Source organism: Bos taurus, chromosome 18 (assembly GCF_002263795.3).
Source record: "Bos taurus isolate L1 Dominette 01449 registration number 42190680 breed Hereford chromosome 18, ARS-UCD2.0, whole genome shotgun sequence".
Lineage (NCBI taxonomy): Eukaryota > Metazoa > Chordata > Mammalia > Artiodactyla > Bovidae > Bos > Bos taurus.
In genome coordinates, this window is record NC_037345.1 from 39332201 (window position 1) to 39358968 (window position 26768).

The window sequence follows — 26768 nt, forward strand, 5'->3', positions numbered from 1 at the left end:
GTGAGTGGCCCTGGCAGTATCTTAGGTTAGGGATTTTCCCGGGATAGCTATCCCACAGTCTGGGTTGCTGTCTCAAGCTAGTTCCCTCAGATTGCCTTCAGGGCATTCAGGCCCGGTTCTGACCCTAAGCAATTCAGCCCGCTCTGCCCTGTCCCTTCCCCGCTTGCTAGTGGGGAATGCAAGAATCTGGGATGCTGCTCCGATGGGAGTTGCTGTTAGGCACATAATCTGTGGGTTTTAATTATTTATTTATTTTTCCTCCCGGTTATTTTGCCCTCTGAGATTCCAAGGCTTGCCACAGACCCGCCAGAGAGAGTATTTCCTGGTATTTGGAAACTTGTCTCTTTTTTAAGACTCCCTTCCTGGGACGGATCTCCGTCCCTACCTCTTTTGTCTCTCTTTTTATCTTTTATATTTTGTCCTACCTCCTTTCGAAGACAATGGGCTGCCTTTCTGGGTGCCTGATGTCCTCTGCCAGCATTCAGAAGTTGTTTTGTGGAATTTGCTTGGTGTTCAAATGTTCTTTCAATGAATTTGTGGGAGAGAAAGTGGTCTCCCCGTCCTATTCCTCTGCCATCTTAGGACTGCCTCACTTGTATGCTTTTAACACCTGTGTTGAGGAGTTGTGGGGAGGAAGAGGTTGTTCTAATTAAGTTCCCAGTGAATGTGTTTCTTACATTTTTGCATTAGTAGACATTCTATTTTGAGTAGAAAGAGGCTTTTCTTGAAATTCTAAACATTTATATTTTAATTTTACTTTGGACAAAGAGAAGATTTTATCTTTTTATAAAACCTTAGAACTTAGAATATTCATTTAAATAAGACTTTGAAATTTGAGCTGCTTCTGAACATGAGAATTGGAAACAACTTTATCTTGGAGGGTGTTTTGTAGTCGTCTCCTCTGAGCAACAACAGCACTAGCTGACTTTTCTTATCATTACTCTGTGTTTCTTGGGGTAACTGTCTGCATTTCCTTTTAGGCAGGAAGCTATGTTCGTGATGATGCAGTTCCCAACTTGATCCAGTTAATAACCAATAGTGTGGAGATGCATGCCTATACTGTCCAGCGCTTGTACAAAGCTATTCTTGGTGATTATTCTCAGGTAAGTACTTTTACTTTAGGGGGAAAATTGCTGTTATTTTTCTGATATGTTCTTATTACTGTCACTCTTAGAGGTGCCTCAGTTGTGACCTTTATGGTTGGATGACCTATATGATTTGTATTAATCCTTTAAAGGATAAAAATCTTTTTCAAATGACTCTTTTGACAGCAACCTTTGGTGCAAGTGGCTGCATGGTGTATAGGTGAATATGGAGATCTTCTTGTATCTGGCCAATGTGAAGAGGAAGAGCCTATTCAGGTACCCTTTGTCACTCTTGGTTAAGAAAAGGGAAGACAGTGTTTTTGGTTTTAAGAGTAGTGTTTAATGAGTTGAAGTCGATTCCTTGAAAACCTTTTAAAGAAGCAGTGGTAGAATTATAGATTCATTGGAAAACTTGCTCATTTTTCACTTGGAACCTACTGGGCCATTGTGAGATTTGAAACTTACCTTTAGGTCCCTCTCCCCACCCCATCATAGTGACTTACATTGTTTCTCTTACCTTCTGGCTGAAGAGAAGTGAGAATGTCATGTTTCCATTTTTTTCTCCCCAGGTAACAGAGGATGAAGTGTTGGATATTTTAGAAAGTGTCCTAATATCTAATATGTCCACCTCTGTGACACGAGGTTATGCCCTCACTGCCATTATGAAGCTTTCTACTCGATTCACCTGTACTGTAAAGTGAGTATGGGGAAAAAGTAGGGTGAATGCGTTTTATAATTTTAAAAAAACTTTTATTTTGGGAAACTTCAAGCAAAGCCAAAAGTAGAATAGTAAAATCAACTGCCTATATCTGTTACTCCTCAGTAACAGTCATCACTTCATGGTTAATCCTTACTATATAGTTTGTACCCTGTTATGCCTTCATCCCACCACTGCTTAATTTGAAGGTAAAAACTAATGTTTTTAAAATCAGGTGTCTGATGTCTATTTTCTTTTTTAAAGTACTGAAGTTATCTTCCCATGTAAGGGTTCTGGTTTATTATAATTTTGAGATATCAGAATTGGAAGAAAATCATTTTGGTGTTTAAATCTTTAAATTTTGCTTTTTTAAAAAAAAAACACTGTTTTGAATAGAACTCAATTCTTGGGTCGGTTTCCCAGCCAATCATATTTAATACAGACTTGGTTCTCTCAGACCTGCTGCTTTTGTTTATAATGTAAAGCCTCATGAAGAATGATATTTTTTACCATTTAAATTGTGAAGTATAAGAATTTGGTGTTAGGCAGTGACACTTTGCTTATAAAAGTCTGATGCTATGACCCTTTTGTTGATAAAAGCTTATTACTGTAAAGTTATTAAAGAAGGGAATGAATACTATAAATTTGTTGTTTTGTAGCAAATTAATAATTGGTACTTCTGTTTATCAAATTTTAGGGTATAAGATATTCAACAGACAAAATCTAGCATTAGAACTAGAATAAACTCTGATGGTCTTGAGCTATCTATTAGATGACCGTAAAGGAAAGGTCTTTTGTTTTTGAAAAATTATGTACATTAAGAAAAGATGAACATTTCAAAATTTTAACCAGAAACCTCTGTTTTAAACACTGTTCTTTCTGCTTGTTTATGAATTTTCTTTTGGATGTTTGAATTTGTTTGTCATTTTATCCCAAAGCCGAATTAAGAAAGTGGTTTCCATCTATGGAAGCAGCATTGATGTGGAACTCCAGCAGAGGGCAGTAGAATACAATGCACTTTTTAAGAAATATGACCATATGAGGTAAGTAAAAGAAACCAAACAATGCATGTGCTTCTTAGCATCCCAAACACTTTGTTGTGATAACCCGTAAAGGAGTTTCATCCCTCATGCTTTATTTATTTATTTATTTTTAAAAGGCTTAAAATGTATTTTAATAAGTTCATGTTGCATTATTCATTTCTCAGAAAAACTTCAAAGGTATTAGGGACAAATCAAACATGGTACACCAGTAAAAAATGCACAGCATAACTACCTAAGATAGGCAAAGCTAAGAGCTACCATCTGACACTCAGCATACAGCAACCCTGTTCTCAGGATTGTACTAGGCCTATCAAGAAAGCTGTGAATGGCAACGTCACAGACACAAAAGGGCCATTTCTGGGTTGTCCTTACCCAAGAAAAAGATGGAGGCAAGTTTAACACAAGATGTTTTAAAGATACACTAAATGAAAATCTCTAAGAGACAATGTCTTCCTTGGGACATGAAAGGGTAATATATGGGACATAACAGAACCGTATGTATGTTGTCTGTGACCTCTGTGGACATGTGCCTGAATTCCCACCTGGGAGTGATTGGAACAGTGGGGCCAAGGTCATTGGGGGATGTTTGGTTTTTGTGGTATATGTGGCAGGATCTCTGGGGTGAGACAGTGCACTAAGTCGTGTCCGACTCTTGCGACCCCATGGACTGTAGCCTGCCAGGCTCCTCTGTCTATGGGATTCTCCAGGCAAGAATACTGGAGTGGGTTGCCATTTCCTTCTCCACCTCATGCTTTATTGGTGGGACATCACAACCCCGTTCAGTTCTCACAGCTTGGCTACTTGTGTTTTGTTCGTCTTCTGTTATGCCTAGCCTCTAAAGAAATAAGTGAACCGTGTTCTTCTAGTCCCCTTTTCCCCTTCCTCTTGGTAAGGAAAGTTTTCTTCATTTCCATTTTACTTGGTGAAGAAGTGAGAATTGTTTTATCTCAGGAGAATCTCATTGAGATACCATTTACTATTACCATTGTGTGTATCTTTTTTTCCCCTTTCTGTTGTGCAGTATCTTCTTGATTGGAAACTGCTAATATGTACTTGTTTATCTTTCTTTCATTCCAATTTCTCTGTCACTTAGAATTCTGAGGCTCTTGGGGTTAAGATGGACAGTTTGTCCGTTCAAGGTTTCCTGCCTGCCCTTAATCCAGTCAGGAATGTAGGTCACGTATTCTTGTAATCCAGCTTCTATTTTAGTATATGTGTTGGGATATGGGGAGGGGAGATGTCTCTCCACATTTGGCTGGAGTATAGTTAACAGTGATTGTTTTGGGTAGGGAATCTAGGTTAACTGCCTAGAATTTAACCACTTCAGATTCTTCCAGGTCTGCCCTGCTTGAGAGAATGCCTGTCATGGAGAAAGTGACCACAAATGGCCCTACTGAGATTGTACAGACAAACGGAGAGACAGACCCAACTCCTCTAGAGACAAAGCCACCGCCCTCAGGGCCACAGCCCACCAGCCAGGTAGCTTTTCCCTTGCTTATCCTCATGATCTTTTGGTTCCTTAGACCCTATCTCTTAGGTGATTCCCTTCAGTGTTCCTGGGTTGATTGATAATTCTGTTCCCTGTTTTTAAGTATTGAAAGGGCTTTGTGTTAGATAACAGATTAGACAGTGACAATGAATAAGATATTATTTCCTTGTTTAGGCCAATGATTTATTGGATTTGTTGGGAGGAAATGACATAACACCTGTTATTCCAACTGCACCTACAAGCAAACCAGCTTCTGCTGGTGGAGAGCTTCTTGATTTGCTGGGAGACATCAACCTTACAGGTGAGGCCAGACTAGAGTTAATTTCATGCTTGGCCAGGGATAAGGGCCTTGAATGTAGACTTTCTGTCTAGCACATGAGACAGTTGAAGATGGGAGAGGGTAAGTGAAAAAAAAACAAGAATCTTCACAACATCTGGCCTATGTTGCCATAGTAATACTCTAGAGGTAATTCATAGGGATTCCTCAAAGTCTAATTTTTAGTTTCTGGAGAGTAAATTACTCACAGTGTTTTAAGACAGAAAGAAAAGTCTCAGGCTAGAAAAGAAGCACATCCCAAGAAATACATTACTTTTTCTAGGTTTCTTTCTACTCATGGTTAGTTTCTAGGAGCTGTGGCCATTTGTGGAGAGTGGAAAGATGTTAACCTGTTTTCCTCTTTCCCTCTCCCCCTTTCTTTCTCCTTCGTGTTAAAGCAATGGAAGGATAAAATTATCCAGGATTATAGTATTCAAACGTAACTTTTCATTTGGGGATATCTTATCTTTATTGACATGTAGTAGACATTTATAATTAGTGTGTTCAGAGATACTGTAAACACAGGAGATCAAGAGAATATCACTGTAGCATATAATTTCTATCTTAAGTGACTTCTCTAAAAGTGAAATGCAGAGTTGCAGCATACATGACCTTGAGTGGAAAACGGCCATAGGTTAAGGATGTTGGATGCTTATCTAGACTGGCTATCACAGGCTTACAGGTTTTTTCCTAACATAACTGCCTCCCAGAACTTATGGTTTATATTTATGTCTTAACAAAATTTCAAAATATTGCTTGTCATTGCTTAGGGCCATTCACAGTCAGTTTTAAATCCCGGGATGCCAAAGCTGTCTTGGATATATGGAAAAACAAGAACAACCCCATTTGAAACATAGTGTATGGGGACCTTCCTGGCAGTCCAGTGGTTAGGACTCATGTCCTTTCACTGCTAGGTGCCCAGGTTCAATCCCTGGTCAGGGAACTAGGATCTCACAGGCTGTGTGGCGAGGCCAAACAAACAAAAAACCGGAACACAGTGTATAGATGATATGCTTTACTTATTAACATATTAGCATTTCCATGTTAGTGTATAATCTTCACAATTATAATTTTGAATGGTTGTCTAATATTTGATAAGTTTAACCATTATTTGTTCAGTTCCTTACTATTGGGCATTTTGCTTATTTCCAGATTTTTCTTACCATAACTGATGCCTCAGTAAATATTGTTATTACATAAATTTGCCCAAATTTATTTTGGGTTTACATTCTTAGGCTCAGTTACGTTAGGCTTACTCTTTCTGAATCTGTTTAAAATAAAAATGATTCTTATCATCATAGGGTATTTGTGAGGAATAGTGACTTCGTGCGTGCATAACACATAGTAGGCACTAAATGTTACTTACTTTTTCCTCAATGTCTGTGAATTTCACTGTATAGTCATAAATAAAAAAGCCCTCACAGTTGAAAGATTGACCCTCTTATCTTATTAATTTTTACTTTTTCAATCTAGGGAATGTTTTATATTTGTCCATATTTGTATTATACATGAATTTCCTTTTTGCACATTCCTTTTGTCTCCTTTAACATTAATTCTGGAGCCTTAATGTTTTGTTTTTGTTCTTTCTTTTTTTTCTAGTGTTAACAAGAAAAAGCAAAATAATGAAATCTAGCTTTTTTTCCCCTTATTCATAATGTATTTTACTTTTTTAATTTATTTTTTAATTAGAGGAACATTGCTTTACAGTGTTGTGTTGGTTTCTGCCATACAACAACATGAATCAGCCATAATTACACACACATCCCCTCCCTGCTGTGCCTCCCTCCCCTCACCCTACCCCACTCCTCTCGGTCATCACAGAGCACAGAGCTGGGCTCCCTGTGTTACACAGCAGCTTCCCACCAGCATGTATTTTACGTGTGATAATGTGCATATGTTGATGCTACTTTCTTCGTTCGTCCCACCCTCTCCTTCCCACTCTGTGTCCACAAGTCCATTCGCTACATCTTCATCTCCATTCCTTCCCCGCAAGTGGGTTCATCAGTACCGTTTTTCTAGATTCCATATATATGCGTTAATGTAGGATATTTGTTTTTCTGACTTACTTCACTCTGTAGAACATAATGTGTTTTAAATGCAATTCCCCATTTTTTTTTACAATATTAAGTAAAGTTTTGAGTTCTAGATTCTTTAAGCCATCATTACAGTCAAATCCTGATGTACCATCATTTAAATCAGTATAAATTAGAAAATAAATTTAGTATGTGCTTTTAGAAAAACTTGAGCACTGAGTTTCTGTTGTTTTTTCAGAACTACCTACTGTACCATTATAGGAGGGGAAAAAAGCTACAATTTGAAAGACTAGGGACCAGCAGCAGCAGCAGGGACCCATTTGTTGCCTCTGTGTCTTGGGTAGCCTATGATTTTCCATGGAAAGACGTTTCTAAAATTGTTTTGAAATGGAAATTGTGGGGAAATTCCTAGATTAGTTTTATAAAAACTAGGATAGCTATCTGAATATTTGTTCATATTCTTCATGGGTAATCTGACTGCACATCCTGTGGTGTCCTCCTTTGTTTTAGGTCCCTGTGCTTTGCTTAGTCATATGTATTTCTACCTTATTTGCTAATTTTTACTATATGATTTTTTTTCCCTAGTGTACTTGGGTATTTTTTTTAAAGCTAATTCAACCTTTATTTCATTTTATGAATTTTAAAATGGTGTAATTTCAGCTAATTTCATAAGTAGTTTGACACCAATTTAAGCATAAAATGCATTCTGTTTCTTTTGGTGAATTTTCTTATGCTTCTTCTTAGAATCTTGATTTCTGTCAGTTCATGGTCATGTCCTATCATTTGCCCTCCATAACTTGTTCTTACTTGGAAGGATCAAATAAAAATGATAGACTGACGATTTTGTTTCCCCACTTTATACCACCTTTCCCAGGATGTGTGTGTGTGTTAACATAATACTCTGCAATATTTAATATATGTGAAACTCAATAAATAAGTCTTGTCTTGATCTTCTTAGCTTGGTAAATAAAATGTTGCTTAGATTGTTGACATTCCCTGTGTACTACCTCCTTTTCTCATTCCCTCTTGATCCCAGAGGTAACTACTATCTATCCTAAAGTAGTGTTAGCTTTGGTGTTTACCATTCCCGTGTATTTTTGGAATGTTAGAGTGTGTAGTAGTATTTTGGCTTTTTAGAACTGGTATCCAATCGAATGTGTACTTTTGTACCTTGCTCTTTTGCTGTGCATTGACTTTGTGAATAATCTATGTTAAGTGTATTTCTAATGCATTCACATTTTCATTGCTGTATGTGTATAGTATTTTGGGCTTTCATGGTAGCTTGGCAGTAAAGAATCTGTCATTGCAGGAGATGTGGTGACACAGGTTCAATCCGTGGGTCAGGAAGATCCCCTGGTGAAGGAAATGGCAGCACACTCGAGTATTCTTGCCTGGGAAATCCCATGGACAGAGGAGCCTGGTGGGCTACAGTCCATGGGGTTGCAAAGAGCTGAACACGACTTAATGACTAAAAAACAACAGACAGTGAATAGTATTTTATTTTGTCAGTGTACCACAATTTACTTACCCATTATTTTGATAGTGAGCATTTTGTTTCTAGAATTTCCTTGTTAGAAGTTATCTTGCCCTGCACATTTTTTGTATATGTCTCCATGTGTAAATATGCAAGAATTAAAGCATTCCTAAGAAAGGCAGTGGATCTCAATTGGGGGAGATTTTGCCCACCAGGGATTGGCAGTGTCTGAAGATACTTTTGGTTGTCAGAACCGAGAGGATGCCAGTGGTGCTGAATCCTACAGTGCACAAGACAGCCCCTCACAGCAAAGTCTTATCCAGCCTGAAATTTTGTTAGTTTTGCAGTTGAGGACCTTTAGTTTAAGGGTATACTTGTATTCAACTCTGTTGTTTAGTTGCCAAGTAGTGTCTGACTCTTTGGCGACCCCATGGACTGTAGCCCTGCTAGGCTCCTCTTTCCACAGTATTTCTCAGGCAAGAAGACTGAAGTAAATTGTCATTTCCTTCTCCGGGGCATCTCCCTGACCCAGGGATCCAACCCACATCCCTTGCGTTGCAGGAGGATTCTTTACCGCTGATCCGCCAGGAAAGCCTGTATTCAACTCTGCTACTGCCAAATTGTTCTCCAGTTCACAACCGTGTGGCAGAGATTAGAATTCTCCATTGCTCCATAGTCTTACCAGTATCTGGTGTTATCAGACATTAAAGTATTCACCATGCTGGGGGGATGTGAAGTACCACCTCATCGTGGTTTTAAATTCCATTTCCCTCATTACTCATAAATTTGAGTATCTCTTTTTGTAATACTCCCTTTTCATTCATGTTTCGTCTGAGAATTGCTTGTACGTTTCTCTTTTTTCTTGTTTTTTGCTTGTACATTTGTCGTACCACTTTTAAATTGGATTATCTTTATTGACTTGTAGAAGATATTTATAGTTTTGGATACTCATCCATTTGTTATTTTGTAGCAACACTTTCTTCTGCCTTTGGTCCATTTTTTGGTGGTATTTTTTAGTGAACAGAAGTTACTCATTTTAAAGTATTTGAAATTTTTAATTCTTTATTTTTATGGTTCATGCTTTTTGCAAATTGTTTAAGGCTTCCTTCCCTTAATTTGAGATCATGATAATTTTCTTATGTGTTCTCTTGGTGGCATTTGTCAACTAAGATGGACTTAACTGTGGGATGTGTCATTTAGGTGCTCCAGCTGCTGCTCCTGCCCCTGCCTCAGTCCCACAGATATCCCAGCCCCCCTTCTTATTGGATGGGCTTTCATCACAGCCTCTCTTCAATGACATTGCTACAGGTACCGTTACTGGTGTTACCATCATTAGACCTATGAGAAGTAGTTGTTGAAGAAAGGAGGTAGTGATTTGGCAAGCCTTAGGCTGACTGCAACTCGACTGATCTTCCTGTGCTCTCCCAGGCATCCCCTCCATCACAGCGTACAGTAAGAATGGCTTGAAGATTGAATTCACCTTTGAACGGTCAAACACCAACCCCAGTGTCACAGTGATCACGATACAGGCCTCCAACAGCACAGAGCTGGACATGACGGACTTTGTTTTCCAGGCTGCAGTACCAAAGGTACTATAATTGTCTTCTTGGCCTTTATCCTTGAATTAAAAATTGCTGATTATTTTTTTATGCGTTTGGTAAGGGATATATTTTAGTGCCTAGAGATTAAATTTGCAGATTCAACTCAAACTAACAGTAATGTAACTGTTAAGGTCCATTGGAGCATGTCATTTTTAATGAATACTTTTGCTTAGTCATAAATATTCTTACAGTTAGTATTATAGGATAAAGGAAGTACAGTCTAAAAGTAGTAAGAGAGTAGAATTCTACAAGGAGGTTCATTAATGCTCTGAGTATTGAGGATAGATTGGACTTCTGTAATATAGTGGTGAAGACCTAAGAAACACAAATTCTAACATGGAATTAAAGTTCAATCAAGATGAGAGACTTCATGTATTCTTTTCTAGTCACTGGATCAGAATTTAAAGTTTTTGTCTCTTGATGGTGTAAGTGAGAGAAACATCCTCCTTCATTAACATATAGCTAACTATTGATGCAATGACTGCTTGGTTTTGTAAATTGAAGTTTTGTTTATACCAGTTCTTAGTTTAAGGAGTGTTTATGTTCATCGTTGAATTATGAAAAATTTTGAAAAAGAATTCAGAATGAGGAGTGGGCAAGATTTATCTGTAAACGATGAGATAGTAAGTATTTTAGGCTTTATGCTGTCAAAGTGCCATTACTGCGATAATACATAAAGGCGCACGGCTCTGTTCCAGTAAAACACTTGCAAAAACAGGTGTGGGTTCGTTCTTGGCCCATGGGCCATATTTTACCAACCCCTGGGATAGATTAGGCTAATCGAATCTTTTCAGTGACTTGTGAGGTATGACATTCAGATAACACAATTTTGGAAATTGAAGACTTTTATTTGTGGTTATTGCTGCCTTTGCATCTGTCTTTATTTTCATTTTTAGGAGTTAGAAAAGTGTAGATGTTTTAGAAGCAGTAGAGTTAGTGGTTTCAATACTAGTTGTGTATGACATTAAGCAGGTTACTTAATCTTTATGCCTCAGTTTCTTTATTTGCAAAGGGGGCCTGTCATCATGATATCTACTTCATAGGGTTTCTTTGAGGAATAAATGAGTTTTATGTGCCAGGTACTGTCTTGTTTGAAGCACTTTTCATGTGTTAGCTTCTACAAATTAGGGTTTTATACTTAACTACTTTAGGCTGCTGCTTTAACGCATACCACCTCTGCTTTAAAGCATGGCCTTATTCTTGGTGCTGTACTATACAATGCCTATTTGCATATTATGATGTATCTGGAACTTCAAAACATTGTATATTTCATAGATTCTACTAATAACTGATTTTGCTTTTTGTTCTGAAATTGAGGTACATTTTTTTTTTACTTTTTTAATTGGAGTATAATTGCTTTACAATGTTGTGTTAGTTTCTGCTGTATAACAATGTGAATTGGCTATAAGTATACATATATCCCTCTGTCTTTAGCTTCCCTCTCACCCTCCCTGCACTCCACCCATCTAGGTCATCACAGAGCACCAAGCAGAGCTCCCTGTGCTCTTCAGCAGCTTGCCACTAGCTGTCTGTTTTATATATGGTGGTGTATATATGTCTGTGCTACTCTTGCAGTTCGTCCCACCCTCTTCTTGCCTCCCTGTGTCCACAGATTTGTTCTCTACATTGGTATCTCCATTCCTGCCCTGCAAATAGTTTTAATCCGTATGGGTATATTTTGAAATTGATGCTCTTGTCATAGTTTCATTGGCAGCCTTTCTCTCAGTGGTGTATAAAATAATGGTGTGGATTACAGTTGATGGCATCTAACATTAATCAATTAAATGTAAACAAATAAATATTTTAGTTTATGTAATTTATCTTGACAGTAGACTTATAAGTCCCAGGGTAGGTATACTGTGGACCTTCCTCCCTTCTTTCTTTCCTCCCTCCTACCATTTCTTTCCCCTTTGCCCTTCTTGATTTTCTCTCTCTCCATTCCCTTCTTCCTCCCCCGCTCTTCTTTTTTTTTCTCTTTCTCTTTCTCTCATTCTCCTCTCCAATATTTTAGGAGACTAAACTTTAGGAAATTAAAAAAAATAAGCCTAGTCTATAAAATAGCAACATATATATATATATCGACATATATACTTTACTGTGCCAACTACGACTTACCTATCTTGCTCATAGCACTTTTATCTCTCTTCCCTGTAAATACACAAACAAATCTACCAACACTCAACAAATTATGTTTGCTTTTTCACGTCTTTCACTGTATAGGCTAGTTCTGCACGTAATTTTTCTGCTAGTGCTTGTGGTGTTTCATTGTGGAGACCCTGAGGTGTTTCACATCTGTGTGAACAAGCTGCCTCATTTCAGCCTTTCCTGCACCTCCGTCATGTAGGAGTGACCCTTGACACATTCCAGATTATATAGGCTTTTAGAAAACAAAGTTCAAGTCTCTGACCTCAACTGTCCAAATACACGGAGGCATGAAGGCTTGTTGTTGGTGACTAGTGTGCTGGTTTACTATTTTTAGAATCCTTTTCATTTCTTTATAGTTTTTTTTTTAGCCACAGGCACCCAGGTTTTTTGTTTTTTTACCTACATAGTTGATCAGTTACTATTCAGTGAGGCTACTAGAACAAGATTTGTTTACCTTTTGGAAAGTGCTTGGCTAAAGTTGCTTCTATCAGAAAGGAGAAGGTAGCTCGTTGCTAGAAACGATAGTGTTTTATAAATATGAAGTGATAGTCTGCATGCTGGGAATTGCTGATTATCTGGAAAACAAATAGAATTTAGTAGGAGGTATATTGGTTAATTGAACCATCATCTGGGTGTCTGACTTGACTTGTTGATATCTCTGACATAGTATTAAGCGTATTTTCTGAAGAGTGCCCTTTGTCTCCCCCCTCACCCCACCAGACATTCCAGCTGCAGCTTCTGTCTCCTAGCAGCAGCATCGTCCCAGCATTTAACACGGGGACCATCACACAGGTCATTAAAGTTCTGAACCCACAGAAGGTGAGTACCACATTCAAAGACAGTATCTGAGCAAGACATAAGCATTTCCCTAAAATAAAATTTACTTTGTTTCTCTTAAGTTGTTTTTTTTTTTTTTCCACTCATAGCAGAAAATATATCTATTAAAATATCTGGCCTTACCTCCTTGTTCTTTTGTAGACAGTAAATGAAGCCCAGACACATGAAATGGTTCAATGGCATCTTATTAAAATACACATTTAAATATTTATTTATTTAAAGGCTTAAAGATCTAGTCTTTTGCATGGGGAGGGTGGAAAGCTTACACATTTTAGTCTTTATACTAGTTGTTGTCTGAGGTTGAGAGCATTTGTTGAACCAGATATTCACATTTACTACAGTAATTATTAAGTATGCATAGCAGAAGTGGAGACGTTTTTAATGAAGCAGCCCAATGAAAAAATAACTTCAAACACCTGAAAGTAAGCAATATTTTTATTACATCTTCTCAAAGAAGTATATTGGCTCCACTTAATATTGATCAGTTGACTCGTTTTCAGCAGTTTTTGAAAATGGTTCAGAGGATTTCTAGAGACTTCTGAGAGATCTCTAGTAGTGTCTCATAAATACCAGTATGATTTCCTCCTCTTAAAACACCTTGGTTCTCCCCTGCTGTCCACTGTATTTTGATTGCCTGCCCAAAGCACAAGTACAAATTCTTTTGATGATCTGATACAAAGAGTAAACATTTTCTTAGTATATTAATGTTTGAAATCTGCCTTATAAAGTAAACAGCACGTATAATTGAGTTCTCTTAAAATACAACTGTTATCATAGGTTAACTCTTCTTTTTTTTCTTTTATGCCTTGAGAACAAAACAAGTTGATATTCACATTTACTGTCAGTTTTACAGACAAAACATCCAGTATATCTGAATGTAGAGTATAATAGATGAGTATGTTTACCTCATTTTTCTAGAAAATTGGATACAAGGGTTGATTCCTTGTGAAAAGTACTCAGCAGATGTTACTATGAAAATGCTCCCGAGTGGTTTGTCCTGTTAATGTGGTTCTAGGGTTGGAGCCAGTGCCGCATTCTGGAGGTCGTTTTCTCTACTTGACTGCGTGACATTGGCCAGTAGCTGCATGCTAGGTGTTTGCTGCTGTTGTTGTTTGCCTATGTATCATTTTAAAGAGACAGTTCTGCTTCAAAATAATTTGTGTTTTCTGTGATCAAAAGTCCATTTGTAGGACTTCCTTGGTGGTCCAGTGGTTAAGACTCCATGCTTCTACTGCAAAGAATGCAGGTTTGGTCCCTAGTAAGGGAACTTAAGATCCCACATGCTACCCATTGTGGCCAAAACAGAAGAAAAAGTCTGTAGACTCTACAGATTCTGGAGATTTTATTTCAGTGTGTCATTTTTTTTTTTCTTTTTTCCTCTCTTCAGCAACAGCTGCGAATGCGGATCAAGCTCACGTATAATCACAAGGGCTCAGCAATGCAAGATCTAGCAGAGGTGAACAACTTTCCCCCTCAGTCCTGGCAATGAGGGTCCAGCACCATTCTCATTCTTATCCCACTCAATCAAAGGAACTCTGGGAAGGAGGTTGTGATGGCTGGCAAGTCCCCCCCAACTGTACCATGGGCATGAGGAACTGAAGAGAACTGTTGAGGAGGATTTTTCCTGAAGTTATTGCTGACCTTGAAGCATTGTTAAAGACTAATCTCCTCTCCTCCACTGTTGAGGCCGGCTGCTTCTGGAGACTACTTTGCACTCTTCCTCCTCTCCTCCTGTTTCCGCACTTCTCCACCCCTCCTACATTTACAGCCAGAATCAACATTCCCTGGGCCCCCGAGGAAATAAGCAGCTGGTCTGGAGGAGAGGACTGGAATCCATGACAAGAAAACACTCACTCTGTCTCTGCAGCAAAGAGTTGCCCCTTCTTTCTGCCGTGTTTCTCTGTGGACTGGGCGAGGTGGGGTACTTACTCCTCACTAGCAGGGTTACCATCTTCAGGCGCTTCTTACATCTGGCATTCAGAATGGAAATGTAACAGTGGACATGAGGGAGCCATGCCTTTTTCTACCGGTTCCCCCAGTGTTTGAAAGAGGCATTAGGCTCCTGGTAGCCTTTTCTGTGCATTGCTGTATATACACAGACACACACATGTATATGTATGTTTGTTACCAAGGACTGGTCAGACCTTGAGAGGTTATTTGTAAACACTGGACAGATGCAGTTAAGAAGAGCTTGTGTTGAGATTTGGCATGAAGGTTATGGTGCTCTATTTGTAATAGAAACTTCCAAGGCTCTTCCAGCTCCCCTTTCTCTCCATTCTTTTAGCTGTAGTCATGAATTCTCTCCATGATTTTCGAAACTGATTCCCCTTAAAGTACAAAGTGGACAACTTCTAAAAGATATATTAATAGTTATTAATGCCCCTGTTTACACCACAAATTTTAAAGTTTCTCCTAAACCCATAACTTGCCTGATGAACTATGATAAATGGGTGGAAAGAGGAGTTTGCCACTTCTAAAGTACAGACTCCTCAACAAAAGCACCTTTGCCCACATGAAGAGTGAGTATCTGACTCACCCTAGAGTGTATTGGAGTCGTATTCTCCATCACTCCAAACCTCCCTTTTTATTTCCTGAGCCTGGCTTGGACCTTGGCATTCCGTTTGAATTCCTTCTTCTAACTGGAACATTTGTGTTGTATCTGTAACACTGGCACTGAAATAAAGACCACACGGTTAAAGAAATCTTTCCTATATTGTACTTTATGGTGTTGGAATGAAGCCTTGAAGCTTCCTTGTCCCCTTTGTCAGAGGAAGTCTCAGGGACACTGTAGGGTAGGAGTATCGTTTCCTGAGTCTGAGAGGTTGGTCTTTCTCTTGAGAGGCCAGTTTCATGAATATCTACATCAAAGCCTTGAGATCTGGAGCTTTTTAAACTAGTGAGAATGCCTAGTGCTTTTCGAAAGGCCCCTCATGGTGTCCAGTCTTAATGCTGAGGTGCAGGCATGAGGTAAGGTGGCTCTCCTGTGGCGCATGTTGAATGCACCATGTGCCTTCGGGCGCACAGGCACTACGTCTGATGTGCTAAAGAAGAGGAAAGGCCAGGCCCACCTTGCTCTTAAAACATTTTCAAATGTTACTGTATTGAGTACAGTATAAGGACTACTTTGGCTTTGATCTTAGAACTGGGTACAGATAGCCATTGTTTCCTTTCCATTTCACCAAGCCTTTACTGAAAAGCTTCAGTGTCTTGTCAAATCTAGCTCTGTATCAGATGCTAGACTATTCCTAACATTTGACAAGTAGGAGTTGAACTAAAGGCTCCAATGGGGGAACTTTCTGGTCTTATTTTAGTATATAAGAGCAAGATTTGCTAAAACTTACTCTGCCGGGTAAATGGTTGACTGAGTCAAGAACAGAACATTATCTTGTGCATAGTTTTCAGTAAAGTAAGTGTGGACTAGTATGTTTCAGACAACTGCTCTGCCTGTATGATGAAAAGTAACCTTTAAAGGTTTCTTTGTAGACAGATTTCATTGGATGGGTATTTAACGCTGTGAAAGGTGATAGGATTAACATAATATTGGTGGATTTCTTGAATAGAATTTGTCTAACATTCCTTTTTGTGGTTGAGGGTTTATTTTCTCTCTCACGTCTATAGTTAACCAGCTCAAGTTTCTTTAGTTGAACCAAACTGAATCTCAGAAGTCTGCTGAAGATCATGCTATGAGACAGTACTATCTGATGGGGCTGGAAAAGGGGCTACTCTCAGAACAAAGTCTCCTTGGGTAAATGTAGTTTTGAGGTAGAGTTATGTGATCATCCATGGCTTCGTCCAGACAGAGTAAAAATTGGCCTTAACACAAAGGGTGCTGTGTAGAATATGTGATGATTCCAGAGAGTGAACCTAAGCACCATATTGAAGAACTAGCAGCCAGATGACTTGCCTAGGACACTGATGGTTGTGAAGACTGTTTCAAATGATAGGATCTTGGAAAGCTTCAGCGTGCCTTAGTTTCTAGGATCAGAATTCATTCTTCTCTCACTTGGCCTCAGTGCTAAAGGAGAGATGTCTTACTTTCTATCAATACTTGCACATTTTAGTTCTTTGTTTCCCTAGTATAACCATCCAAGGGGGAGCAAATTTGGATAGATTTACAACTTCAGAGCCATTGTGAGGAAAGAGTGATTTCCATGGCTGCTCTAATAACTCTAGGGTGATAAGCCGTTGAGCCTATAAGCACTTACTTGGATAATTTCACAAGCACTTTTACCTCATTTTTTCTTCCTCTTTCAGAGTAGTTTTTATTCTCTATGTCCTCCCTGCCCTCACAGGAATCCTAAGGGATAATTCGTCTAAGTAATCTAAAAAAATTGTAGGAAGGGTGCTCTACCCAAGAAACTTTTCCCCCAGTGCTCCGGTGCTTTACCTTGAGGTGATTTGGACAGCCATGGAACGCTTCATGCTGTGTATAGTGATCATCTGTTCATTTTAAGGTCTTTCTCATTTAAAGAAACATTCCTCAGCATAACATTTGGGAGAGGATTCTCCCCTCTTGCTAGGTTAAAGGGTAGTTCGTACCCCTTGTTTGTCCCATTGATATAAGAAAACTGTCAGCATTAATGGTTTGAGTGTTTCCATCTATCATATAACATGCTTTCCGTGTTTATGTTCTTATAAAAGGTTGAAAATGAGGGGACACTTTTTGAGGCTCAACTTCATTATCTTCTGCATTAGAAAATACCAGGCTATGAGAACTAAGGGAAGGAAAATCTGAATGCATAAATTTTTTTCTAGCGAATGTATCTTATCCCCACTGTCCTAAACAGAGAGGGAGCTAGAAAGCAAAAAGTGGATATTCATGTACTCTGTGGTTGGTAGAGAGGTGGTACATGTCTGTGCACTTGGGTTTGGGAATGGGGAGGATCACCGAAGAGACTAGCTCAGAAAGTCCTGAAGTTGAAAACACTTTGACCATCTCTTGCTCAGGAGGGTGGGGCTGCTTGTAGAACTGGAAGTGAATAACTTCTTTCAAGCAATAGCAGAGAGTGGGTCCCATCTACAGGGTTCCAGGACCTGAAACATTCAAACAGAAGAAAAGGCTGAAGCAGCTTGCAGAGTTGCTTCACGAACTTCCACGAGGCTGATTCTGGCTTCCAGATGGAGCATTGGAGGTTTTTTCGTTGTTTTGTTTTTGGAACCTGCTGTTGCGCTTTGTGTATTTTTGTTTTTGTTTTCTCTTTGGGGGCCTCATGGGAAAGAGCTTCTGAACTCTTTCCTCTGTGAACTCCAGTGTGTCCCTGTATAGTCCCTTTTCTTTCATAATGTTGTAAGTTACATTTTCATTAAGCCCCATCACATCTTCTTTACTGTAAAAATATTAAAAGGCTGTTTCCAAGTGGGATGGCTAATGAAGTTCTAATTATTGCAGACATATTTTTGAGATGTAAAAAAAATTTAAAATTAAATGATAAGTCTTCGAGGCGAGTGAGGAATAAAATGGATGTAAACATTTACATGGGATGCATTAGAATTCTGCTGTGTGTATTGTCTTTTGGTTGAAACAAATTATGAACAGTGACTAATAATAAAAAGTCAATACTCAATGATTTAAATTTTGCTTCCTCACTTCTTCCAAGTGGGTTGGAGAAGCCCTGGATGGGTTCTTATTCCAGAGCTTTGAGTTAAACCCACTATCCAGTTAATGTTCCTTTTCCACAGAAAACTTACCAAGAGAGAAATTTAAACAAATTAAAAAAAAATTTGTTCAGTTCTGTCACTCAGTTGTGTCTGACTCGTGACCCCAAATTCTCCAGGCCAGAATACTGGAGTAGGTAGCCCTTCCCTTCTCCAAGAGATCTTCCCAACCCAGGGATTGAACCAGGTCTCCCACATTGCAGGCAGATTCTTTACCAGCTGGGCCACAAGAGAAGCCCCCCACCAACCAAAAAAAAAAAAAAAATTTGTAGTTAACAGTGAAAAGTGCAGTTGGAAATTTTAACTAGTGACTGTTCTCATGCTGATCTTCTCCACATGGGTGAATTCTCAAAGTAAAAATACTGAATCATGTCTAGATGAAGTATGTATTTGAAGGTAGTCATGGACTTTTAGCTATAAGCTTCTGTTTGTGGCTTTTTTATCTGTGACTAGGAAGAGGAAGCCTTGACCAGCAAAAATGAATTCTGTTTCCTGATCTATTTTATACAAACAAGTGAGAGTGGTTGAAAGTTGGGAGCTTATACATGATCCCTGACCTTGACTGAGATAGGGGGAGAGTGTGATAGTCCCCTAATTGAAAAGTAGAAGGAAGTGTGCCTTAGCAATTAATCTGGTTTATGCAGAAGTGCCCCTTGGTGCTGTTTGATAAGTGACATTTCTATAATCTGTCCTTGTATGTGGCTTAGTTAAAATTCATATTTGTCTCTAATATTAAATTTACTTGACATTTTCATCTTTGTGTAATGAGATGAAAATATAAGAATTACATTAGAAAATGTTAGGCAGTAATAGACTCCAGACATTTTCCTTACAATACAATGAAGAATAGCAGATTTGAACTTCCATCCAGAAGGACCAAATTAATTTTTATCACTTTTAAGTATTTTTCATGCTATTTCCTGCCCTAGTTCAATTGTCTCCAGATTCAAAAAATACAGAAATGTTTAAAGGAAAAAACAGTCCTATAAACCTGAAGGCCAGGTTAAGTCCACCTTGTTTATTCAAAACTAAAAGAAGGAATATCTACATCTGCTCAGCCTATGGTAGAAATAACAAAGGATTGAGGCCTAAAGATGACTTGTGATCATTGAAGGAGTCGGAACTGGCTATAAAGAAGTACATGTAGAAAGCTCTTAAGACTCCTTTACCAAAATCTGGTAGACATGAACTCTCCTTTCCCAGACTTCTCTTTACATTTTGTAGTGAGGATTAGGAAGAGCTCCTAGAATAAACTGTGTGTCCTGCCCCAACCCCTTTCAGGTGGAGAGAGGTATGCATAACTGCTTATAGAAAGAATACAGAAAGGAGGTAAAGACTTCTCTGTCTCTTGGCTTGATTCAAACAGTGATTTTTATAATGATGAACCTGCAGTGAGGGCAGATGGATTTTTGCACAAAAAATCCCAGAGGAATTTATTTTTAGGGTTAGTCTCAGCTGTTTACCATTTCCAGAAACTAGTTACATAACCCTTGGCATACATAATACACACTGCCTTGAACTGGGGGGAGAAAATGGGTATGTGACCCTTGAAACAGTATAAAATGTTAATGGCAATGCATGATTTGAAAGGAAAACTCAGAATCAACTGGTCGTCACCACTCAACTGGATTGGATCTTAACAATGGAGACTTTTAAAGAGAGCTGTATCATAAGTTACCCCTGCAACACCTGGGCTCGTAGCTTTTTCTTGTTCTAGTTTTGAAAGAGGTACTACTGTTGCTGCTGAAGAAGTAGTAAATACATAACTCAGCATATGCTGGTATTCTGAATTGATGCTTTAGCCCACTATTCCATTAATCATAACAACAGCAAACCCATCATCTAACTGCTGCTGTTTCCCAGCACGACTTCTAATGGTGGTCCTGGGAAGACATTCTGCTCATGAAACATGGAAAAGGTAATGTGTAATACCTTAGGAAATGGGGTTTTAGAAACACCCTGAGCTGCATTCATTCTTTTTTCTGCCTCTTTGCCCTTGGTCAAGTCCACTTCTGTCCCCATATTGATGCCTATCCCTTATATATGGGTGTCCTTGCTGGAGCAAGTTACTCAATAAGCACTGAAATGGGAATCCCAACAACTCTTGAGTAGCTTTCTTGAAGGTAATTTCAGGATAGAAGGAAAACTCAGAGGCAGACAACATAAGAACTTTTTTTCATCTTATGCCAGACTGACAGAGACATTATTTTAAATTCACTAAAATGAAACAAATGAAGATAACTGGAGATTGGAGTTTTGGTGTATATATAAAGTAACTCAAGTGAAGGGAGAAAGTAGTGACCAAACTTCCACAGAAGAAATAATTTGTACAGAGTCAGAATCTTTGAGTCAAATTTTGTCCTAGAATTTAAAATGTCTATAAATGGAGCAATCTCTTAGAAGAGAGGGGAACAGTTTGCAGTGTTAGACCTCAAACTCTCTTGTACTAAACCTGTAATTAAAATATTCTTAACATACAGTTGGTCTGGACTAGGTAAGCTGAAGGAGTGGATAATTGGTGAAACCATTTATACCAATTATTCAAAGTGTAAGAAACTTTTTTTTCTGCTTCATTCCTTAGCAGTTGCTTGACGATTCAGACCTGTGTAGGAGGGGAAGACCTAAAAATTCAGAGGTCTAGAGGGTTTCCTAGGAAAATATAGAGCAGAATTAAGAATAAAACTCTGAGGAATTGAGTGTATCTTCAATTTGAAAATTCAGAATAATAGTGACTGCTATGAATCATTAGTATGTGTCAAGTACTTTTTATGCATTTGCAAAATCTTCAGACTTAACTACTAGACAGACAATTTTCTGTTTCATAGCTAAGAACCAAAGGCTTAGATCAAATAACTTGCACAAGGGTATAGAGATAATAAGGGGTAGAGCTGAAATTTGGAATCAGGCTCTCTGATTTGGCTCACTGGCCGGCCACAAAACTATCACTGCAGGAACTAAAAGAAAATTAAAAATTTCTGAATTAGAATTGCAAATAACAAAATAGAGATCAGACCACATTACTGCTTGAAGCAGAGAACAATATTCAGAAAATTCTACTACATGAAGAGAAAGGGAATTCAAATGTGGCTGGGAGGTGAGATGACATTTTGTACAGGAGGTGGGGTCGAATTTTCTGAAGAAGGCTGTGACCATCTACAACAAAGAGAAAGGGCCTTGCTAAGGTGGATATTCTCAATTCGTCCAATGGCGTTGCACCCGTGAGGGTGACGGGCCAGTTTTGGAGAGGAAACGTCTGGGAGAGGTAAGTTACAAAAGCCATCTTCTGCAGAAGGCAGCGTCTCTGTTGACAGGTGCAAACCTCCCTTGCCCCTTGTCCAGCCCCTTAGGAGTCGCGGAGAGCAGAAAATAACTCTCCCTGCGCCTCAGTCCTCCAAACTGAAGGCAGCTGACAGTAAAGGCCCAGCCCTGCGGCGGCGCCGGGCTCCGCCCGTGAAGTCCCCGGCCGACTCCCGGCGGCTTGCGTCCCTTAGCGCCCGGGACGCACCCGGCCCGCAGCTACGCAGGCCAGGGAGGGGCGAGACTCGGGGCGGGGCCAGAGGGCTGAGGGGGGCGGGGCTGCTGGGTGTTCGCGCGCGCCACCGAGGCTCCGCGCGGCGTCGCGCCGGCCCGGCGTCCCTGTGCAGCCGCCGCTAGCCGCCGATGGGGGAGGTGGAGCCGGGACCCGCGGGCCCGCTCGAGCCCCCGGAGCCGCCTGAAGCGCCCGCGAGCCGTCGGCCTGGCGGGATTCGGGTCCTGAAGGTGAGGTGCTCGGGCGGGCTGGAGAGGGAGAGAGAGCAGGGAGAGGCCGCCCCTGCCCCGCCCGGTGGCTGAGGTAGCAGGCGACCCCCGCCTCGCGTCGGTCAGTCAGCCTCGCGGCTCGGTCGCCCCTAAGCCCGGCTGGAGGGGCCGCTGCACCCGCCGAGGCCTCTGGGCCGGGCCCCCGCCGAGGCCGCGGCCGCCTCCGTCCCCACCGCTGCCCATCCCTGGCCGCGCGCCACCCGCCTCACAGGCCCACGCCTTGGGTCTGGCGTCCACCCGGCCGCCGCCGCCCACTCGGCTCCTTCAGGACCTGGGGGCCCGCCTCTGCTCCCCCCGGCCGCGCTCGCGGCCCCGGGGCCGGCGTCTCCTGGCCCGAGAGCGGAGCTGGAAGTACGCAGGGCTTTCTCCCCGGACACCTGAAGACATCACCGCAGCGGGAGGATGGCGGCGGTGATTGGCCCGGCGCTGAGGTGTTCGGGGCTGCGCCGACTGGCGCGGCAGCCTCTGCCCTCGGAGCTTCCCACCGAAGTTAAGACCCGCTCCCCGCACCCGAGCGCCGGCCTGGGAGCACGACCTGCCCCGCCTGCGGAGAGAATCTCCGGAGGAGCTTAATCTCGGGGCAGCGCTGGGCGTGTTGCAGGAGGGAGGAGGGGTTGGACAAAAAGGGGGCATTCCTGCTGGCGGGAGCGGGGCTGACAATCCAGGGACACGGTGATGGGGGAGCAGTTATGCAACAGGCAGCTAACGGGGCTTTTTGGCAGGAATTGGAATTAGGGGGAGTAGGAGGAAATGATGGCAGATGCCGGCAAGGTGTGGGGGGAATGGAGTCTTCAAGGTGATGACGAGAAGTTAAAAAGCACAAGGAATGTAGGGTGGGGTGGGGACAGTGAAGGTGTTTAGAAGGAGAGATTGTGGAAGATTCACTGGAGGGAGTTTTAGCCTTCGAAATATCTAGTTGGAGAGAAATTTTTCCGTAGGTCAAATATGTAAACTGGGTGTCCTGAAGAAGAAATGGAATTCCTTCTAAAGTTCTAGAAGCGGAATCAGCAGGATTTAAAACTTGCCAGAGAAAAGGAAGAGAGCAAAGAAAATTTAGATTTGGCGTGTTTCGAAAATACTTTGCAAGACAAGGAAAATACATCATGTTGAAAAATTTATTAAGTAATGATCGTTGGATTGAGAGTGCGCACCAGGTACTCGCTACTAAGGTTATTCGTAGGACATTACAAAGATGGCAACACTGAAAAAAATAGTAGATTTGAAACATCTGGTGAATCCACGAAACCACATAAATTAGAACTCTGTAAAATAAAAAAAATTTTCTGCTACTACGCAATCTTAATACAGGAACTTGAAATAACTTTTCATAGTTAACTTCTGCTTACACCTTTTACATATTTATTGTAAACTGTTTAATCATGTTTTAAATTTAATTACTCAAAGGCTTTTGGATATTTACTGTAAGGTCACGAAAATGTAAATTGTGAATGAACTTTAAAAAATTCTGCTGGCCTGGCTTATCAGGAAAGGGCAAGTCTGAGAGATAGGTAATGCCCTCTGGCCTTGAAGGTAAACAGCCTTTGCTATTTTTACAGCAACTATTTTTCCATGGGGAATGAGATGTGGGAGGGAAGGAATTGAGAAATAAGGATCTTTATTGAAGATTCCCACCGTCCTACAGTTCCAGGAAAAGGTCCAGCCTACTACTGGGGTTCCAATCTGGAGGCCATTAGAAAGATTCCAGAAATTGATACTTAGTCTAGTGCTGATCTGGTGGTATGGGAGGCTAACAGTGTCTTAAGACCTTTGCATCCTTGCAAATAAATGAGATTGACTGAAGAATAGGTGCTGTGTGTTTTTTCAACAAACAAAAGTTGACTTCAGTAGCTGAGTGGTTGAATTTTGTGCCAGGTGAAATAGGAAAGGAATATGTAAGTAGAAGACTTTCAGAATCTGTCGTCTCCTAATGCTCTTCTCCAAAAACCCTTTGACAAAGACATCATTCTTTTTTGTAACTCTTCTATTGCTGTTCAGTCACTAAGTCCTGTCCAGCTCTTTGCGACCCCATGGACTATAGCGCGGTAGGCTCCTCTGTCCTTCACTGTCTTCTGGAGTTTGCTCAAATTCATGTCCTTTGAGTCAGTGATGCCATCTAATGATCTCCTCCTCTGCCGCCCCCTTCTCTAATACTTAATATCAAATCATGAACATCAATTATAGCTAAGCTGGTGTAACTTAGTCAGGTGAGATCTAGGGCTTCCCGGGTGGCTCATCGGTAAAGATTCTGCCTACGATACAGGATGCAGGAGATGTCAGGTCAGTCCCTGGGCCAGGAAGATGCCCTGGAGGAGGGCGTAGCAATCCATTCTGGTATTCTTGCCAGGAAAATCCCATGGACAGAGGAGCCTGGCGCACTATGATCCATGGGGTCACAAAGGGTAGGACACAACTGAAGTGACTAAGCACGCACACACCACTGTATGGAGTGTTGGAAAATTTGATTCAGAATTTGGATTCAGAATCTTATTTAGCAAATTGCTATTTAGAATATAGTCCTTCATAACTGTAGTTGGAATATAAGTATGATATTTTTAATATTCTTAAAGATTATCAGGAGTACACTTGAAGCAAAAATTTCCAGACGTTTGCTATAGTTTGGCTTTTTTTTTGTTTTAACTCAGTTCAGTCGCTCAGTCGTGTCCCACTCTTTTACTTTTGTTTTTTTACTGAGTCTGTATAATAAATGAAGTTATAGTTCATCAAGTCAGTGACTGCTATGAGACTGGTTTTTTCAATAGTAGTTTCAAGTTTTTATCAAAATGAAGTGCACATGTGGTTTTTAAAATAAATCACTAACAAAGATTTTAATGAACTGAAATATTCTTCCTCTCTTTATCTCTTGTATCCATTTCAAGATATTCCTTAGCGTGTGTATTCTGAGATGAACCCGTATCATTCTGAACTTTTGAATGCGGGAACACATATCCTACTTTAGGATATTTCACAATCTAGAACTCACTGAGTATGGAGAGTTACTTCAGTAGACCCTGTTCTACCATGCATATCTTAGAGTCAATTGTGTGTGAGCGTTTAATAGTTTATCACCTTTGAACTAATCAGAGCCAACCCTCAATGTTGTCTTCATTTTTTAGAGGGTGGAAAGTGTAAAACTGAAGTAAGTACTTAGTTCATTGCTTACTCTGAAGATTTCTACTATCTAGAAATATCTTTAAATCTTAAATCGCTCTTAATACACTTGTTTGATGGGAGGATGATTATGGTTGTGTTCCCTTTTAGAGAAGCTTGTCAGTAGTTCTTAATTAAGAAGAGTGAGGAAATAAAGTATTTTCAGTCTAGCAATTCCAGTGGAATAGTGATTCAAAAAGCTGCAGGCCTCTTAGAGGAGAGAACTGACCTTCCCAACACTTCCTTGATGGTTTAGGTAGTGGAGAAGGAAGTGAAGTGAAGTCGCTCAATCGTGTCTGACTCTTTGCGACCCCATGGACTGTAGCCTACCAGGCTCCTCGGACCATGGGATTTTCCAGGCAAGAGTACTGGAGTGAGTTGCCATTTCCTTCTCCAGGGGATCTTCCGACCCAGGGATCAAACCCGGATCTCCCGCATTGTAGGAAGACGCTTTACCGTCGGTAATTCAGCAGTGACTGATGTCAGCTAAGGGCTTCCCTGATGGCTCAGTGGTAAAGAATCCGCCTGGAGTGCAAGAGACTCGGGTTCAATCCCTGGGTTGGGAGTATTCCCTGGAGGAGGAGATGGCAATCTATACCAGCATTCTTGCCTGGGAAATCCCCTGGACGGAGGAGCCTGGTGGGCTACAGTCCATGGGGTTGCAAAAGAATCGGACATGACTTAGCGACTAAACAGTAATTATAGCTAAGCAGTTCATCTAGATTTTTCCCAGAAGGCTATGCCTTGGTATCTAGGCCTTTGAATGCCCATTGAACAGGTTTAAAAGAATGATATCCACTGAAGTTCTAATTCAGCAGTCTATTTTCATAGGGTAGAATATGTCATATAAAAGGAGATACATTCTTTGACCAACAACACGTGTTTCAAGAGCGTAACTTTCTTAAAGAATTTATGTATAGTCTTTTAAGGGAAATAGATATTCACATTAAAAAATTACTGTTAAACATTCTTACTGAAGAAGAATCATGGGTGTAATGTAATACCTCCTGGGGTCTGCCTTGACTTTTCTAAGATTGAGAAGGTTAATGGGATATTGTTTGACCTTAAGTTTTTTTAAGGATTCTTTTTGATGGATTTGTGGAGTAGTGTCCATGGCCCTCTTGACAGCAGTGAGCAAACTTTCTCTCCACTGAAAATGCATGGTTTCTTTGCATAAATGTAGCTGTACCATATGGAACACTGTTTTCAGAGGATCAGTTGATCTTTCCCAAAGAGTAAAAATAAGAAATACTTAAAATCAGTTGGTTAATTATGTACTGGTTAAGATTATTTAGTCGTGCAGATATGATGGTCCCTGTGTTTATATGTGCTTGTAAGCCCTTTGTTAATTCTGATATGTTCAGTGAGAAAATGCTCTTGATGAGAATAAAGAGACCTAGTTCCCACTTGTAGCAGGGCTTTACTCTATTTATCTGAAGTTAGTATCA

General features: G+C 40.3%; 2 protein-coding genes across 8 annotated transcripts in view; both read left to right on the forward strand.

Annotated features, from left to right (window-relative positions):
- The window catches only part of AP1G1 (adaptor related protein complex 1 subunit gamma 1), a 102477-nt gene extending 84184 nt beyond the window's left edge, over window positions 1-18293 (forward strand). For 4 of the 5 annotated variants that reach the window (XM_059876569.1, XM_005218489.5, XM_059876570.1 and 1 more), the window contains 10 exons: window positions 981-1103; window positions 1272-1361; window positions 1655-1782; window positions 2721-2825; window positions 4163-4304; window positions 4489-4615; window positions 9338-9445; window positions 9566-9726; window positions 12604-12702; window positions 14108-18293. In XM_059876569.1, the coding sequence (XP_059732552.1) occupies window positions 981-1103; window positions 1272-1361; window positions 1655-1782; window positions 2721-2825; window positions 4163-4304; window positions 4489-4615; window positions 9338-9445; window positions 9566-9726; window positions 12604-12702; window positions 14108-14209 (1185 nt within the window). In that variant the 3' untranslated portion in view covers window positions 14210-18293. The remainder of the gene's footprint in view (window positions 1-980; window positions 1104-1271; window positions 1362-1654; window positions 1783-2720; window positions 2826-4162; window positions 4305-4488; window positions 4616-9337; window positions 9446-9565; window positions 9727-12603; window positions 12703-14107) is intronic. The other variant, NM_001191436.1, reaches the window with a different exon arrangement.
- Window positions 18294-22013: 3720 nt separating this feature from the next.
- Window positions 22014-26768, forward strand: part of PHLPP2 (PH domain and leucine rich repeat protein phosphatase 2) — a 65113-nt gene continuing 60358 nt past the window's right edge. For all 3 annotated transcript variants that reach the window (XM_005218644.5, XM_024978354.2, XM_059876804.1), the window contains exon 1: window positions 22014-22134. In XM_005218644.5, the coding sequence (XP_005218701.1) occupies window positions 22036-22134 (99 nt within the window). In that variant the 5' untranslated portion in view covers window positions 22014-22035. The remainder of the gene's footprint in view (window positions 22135-26768) is intronic.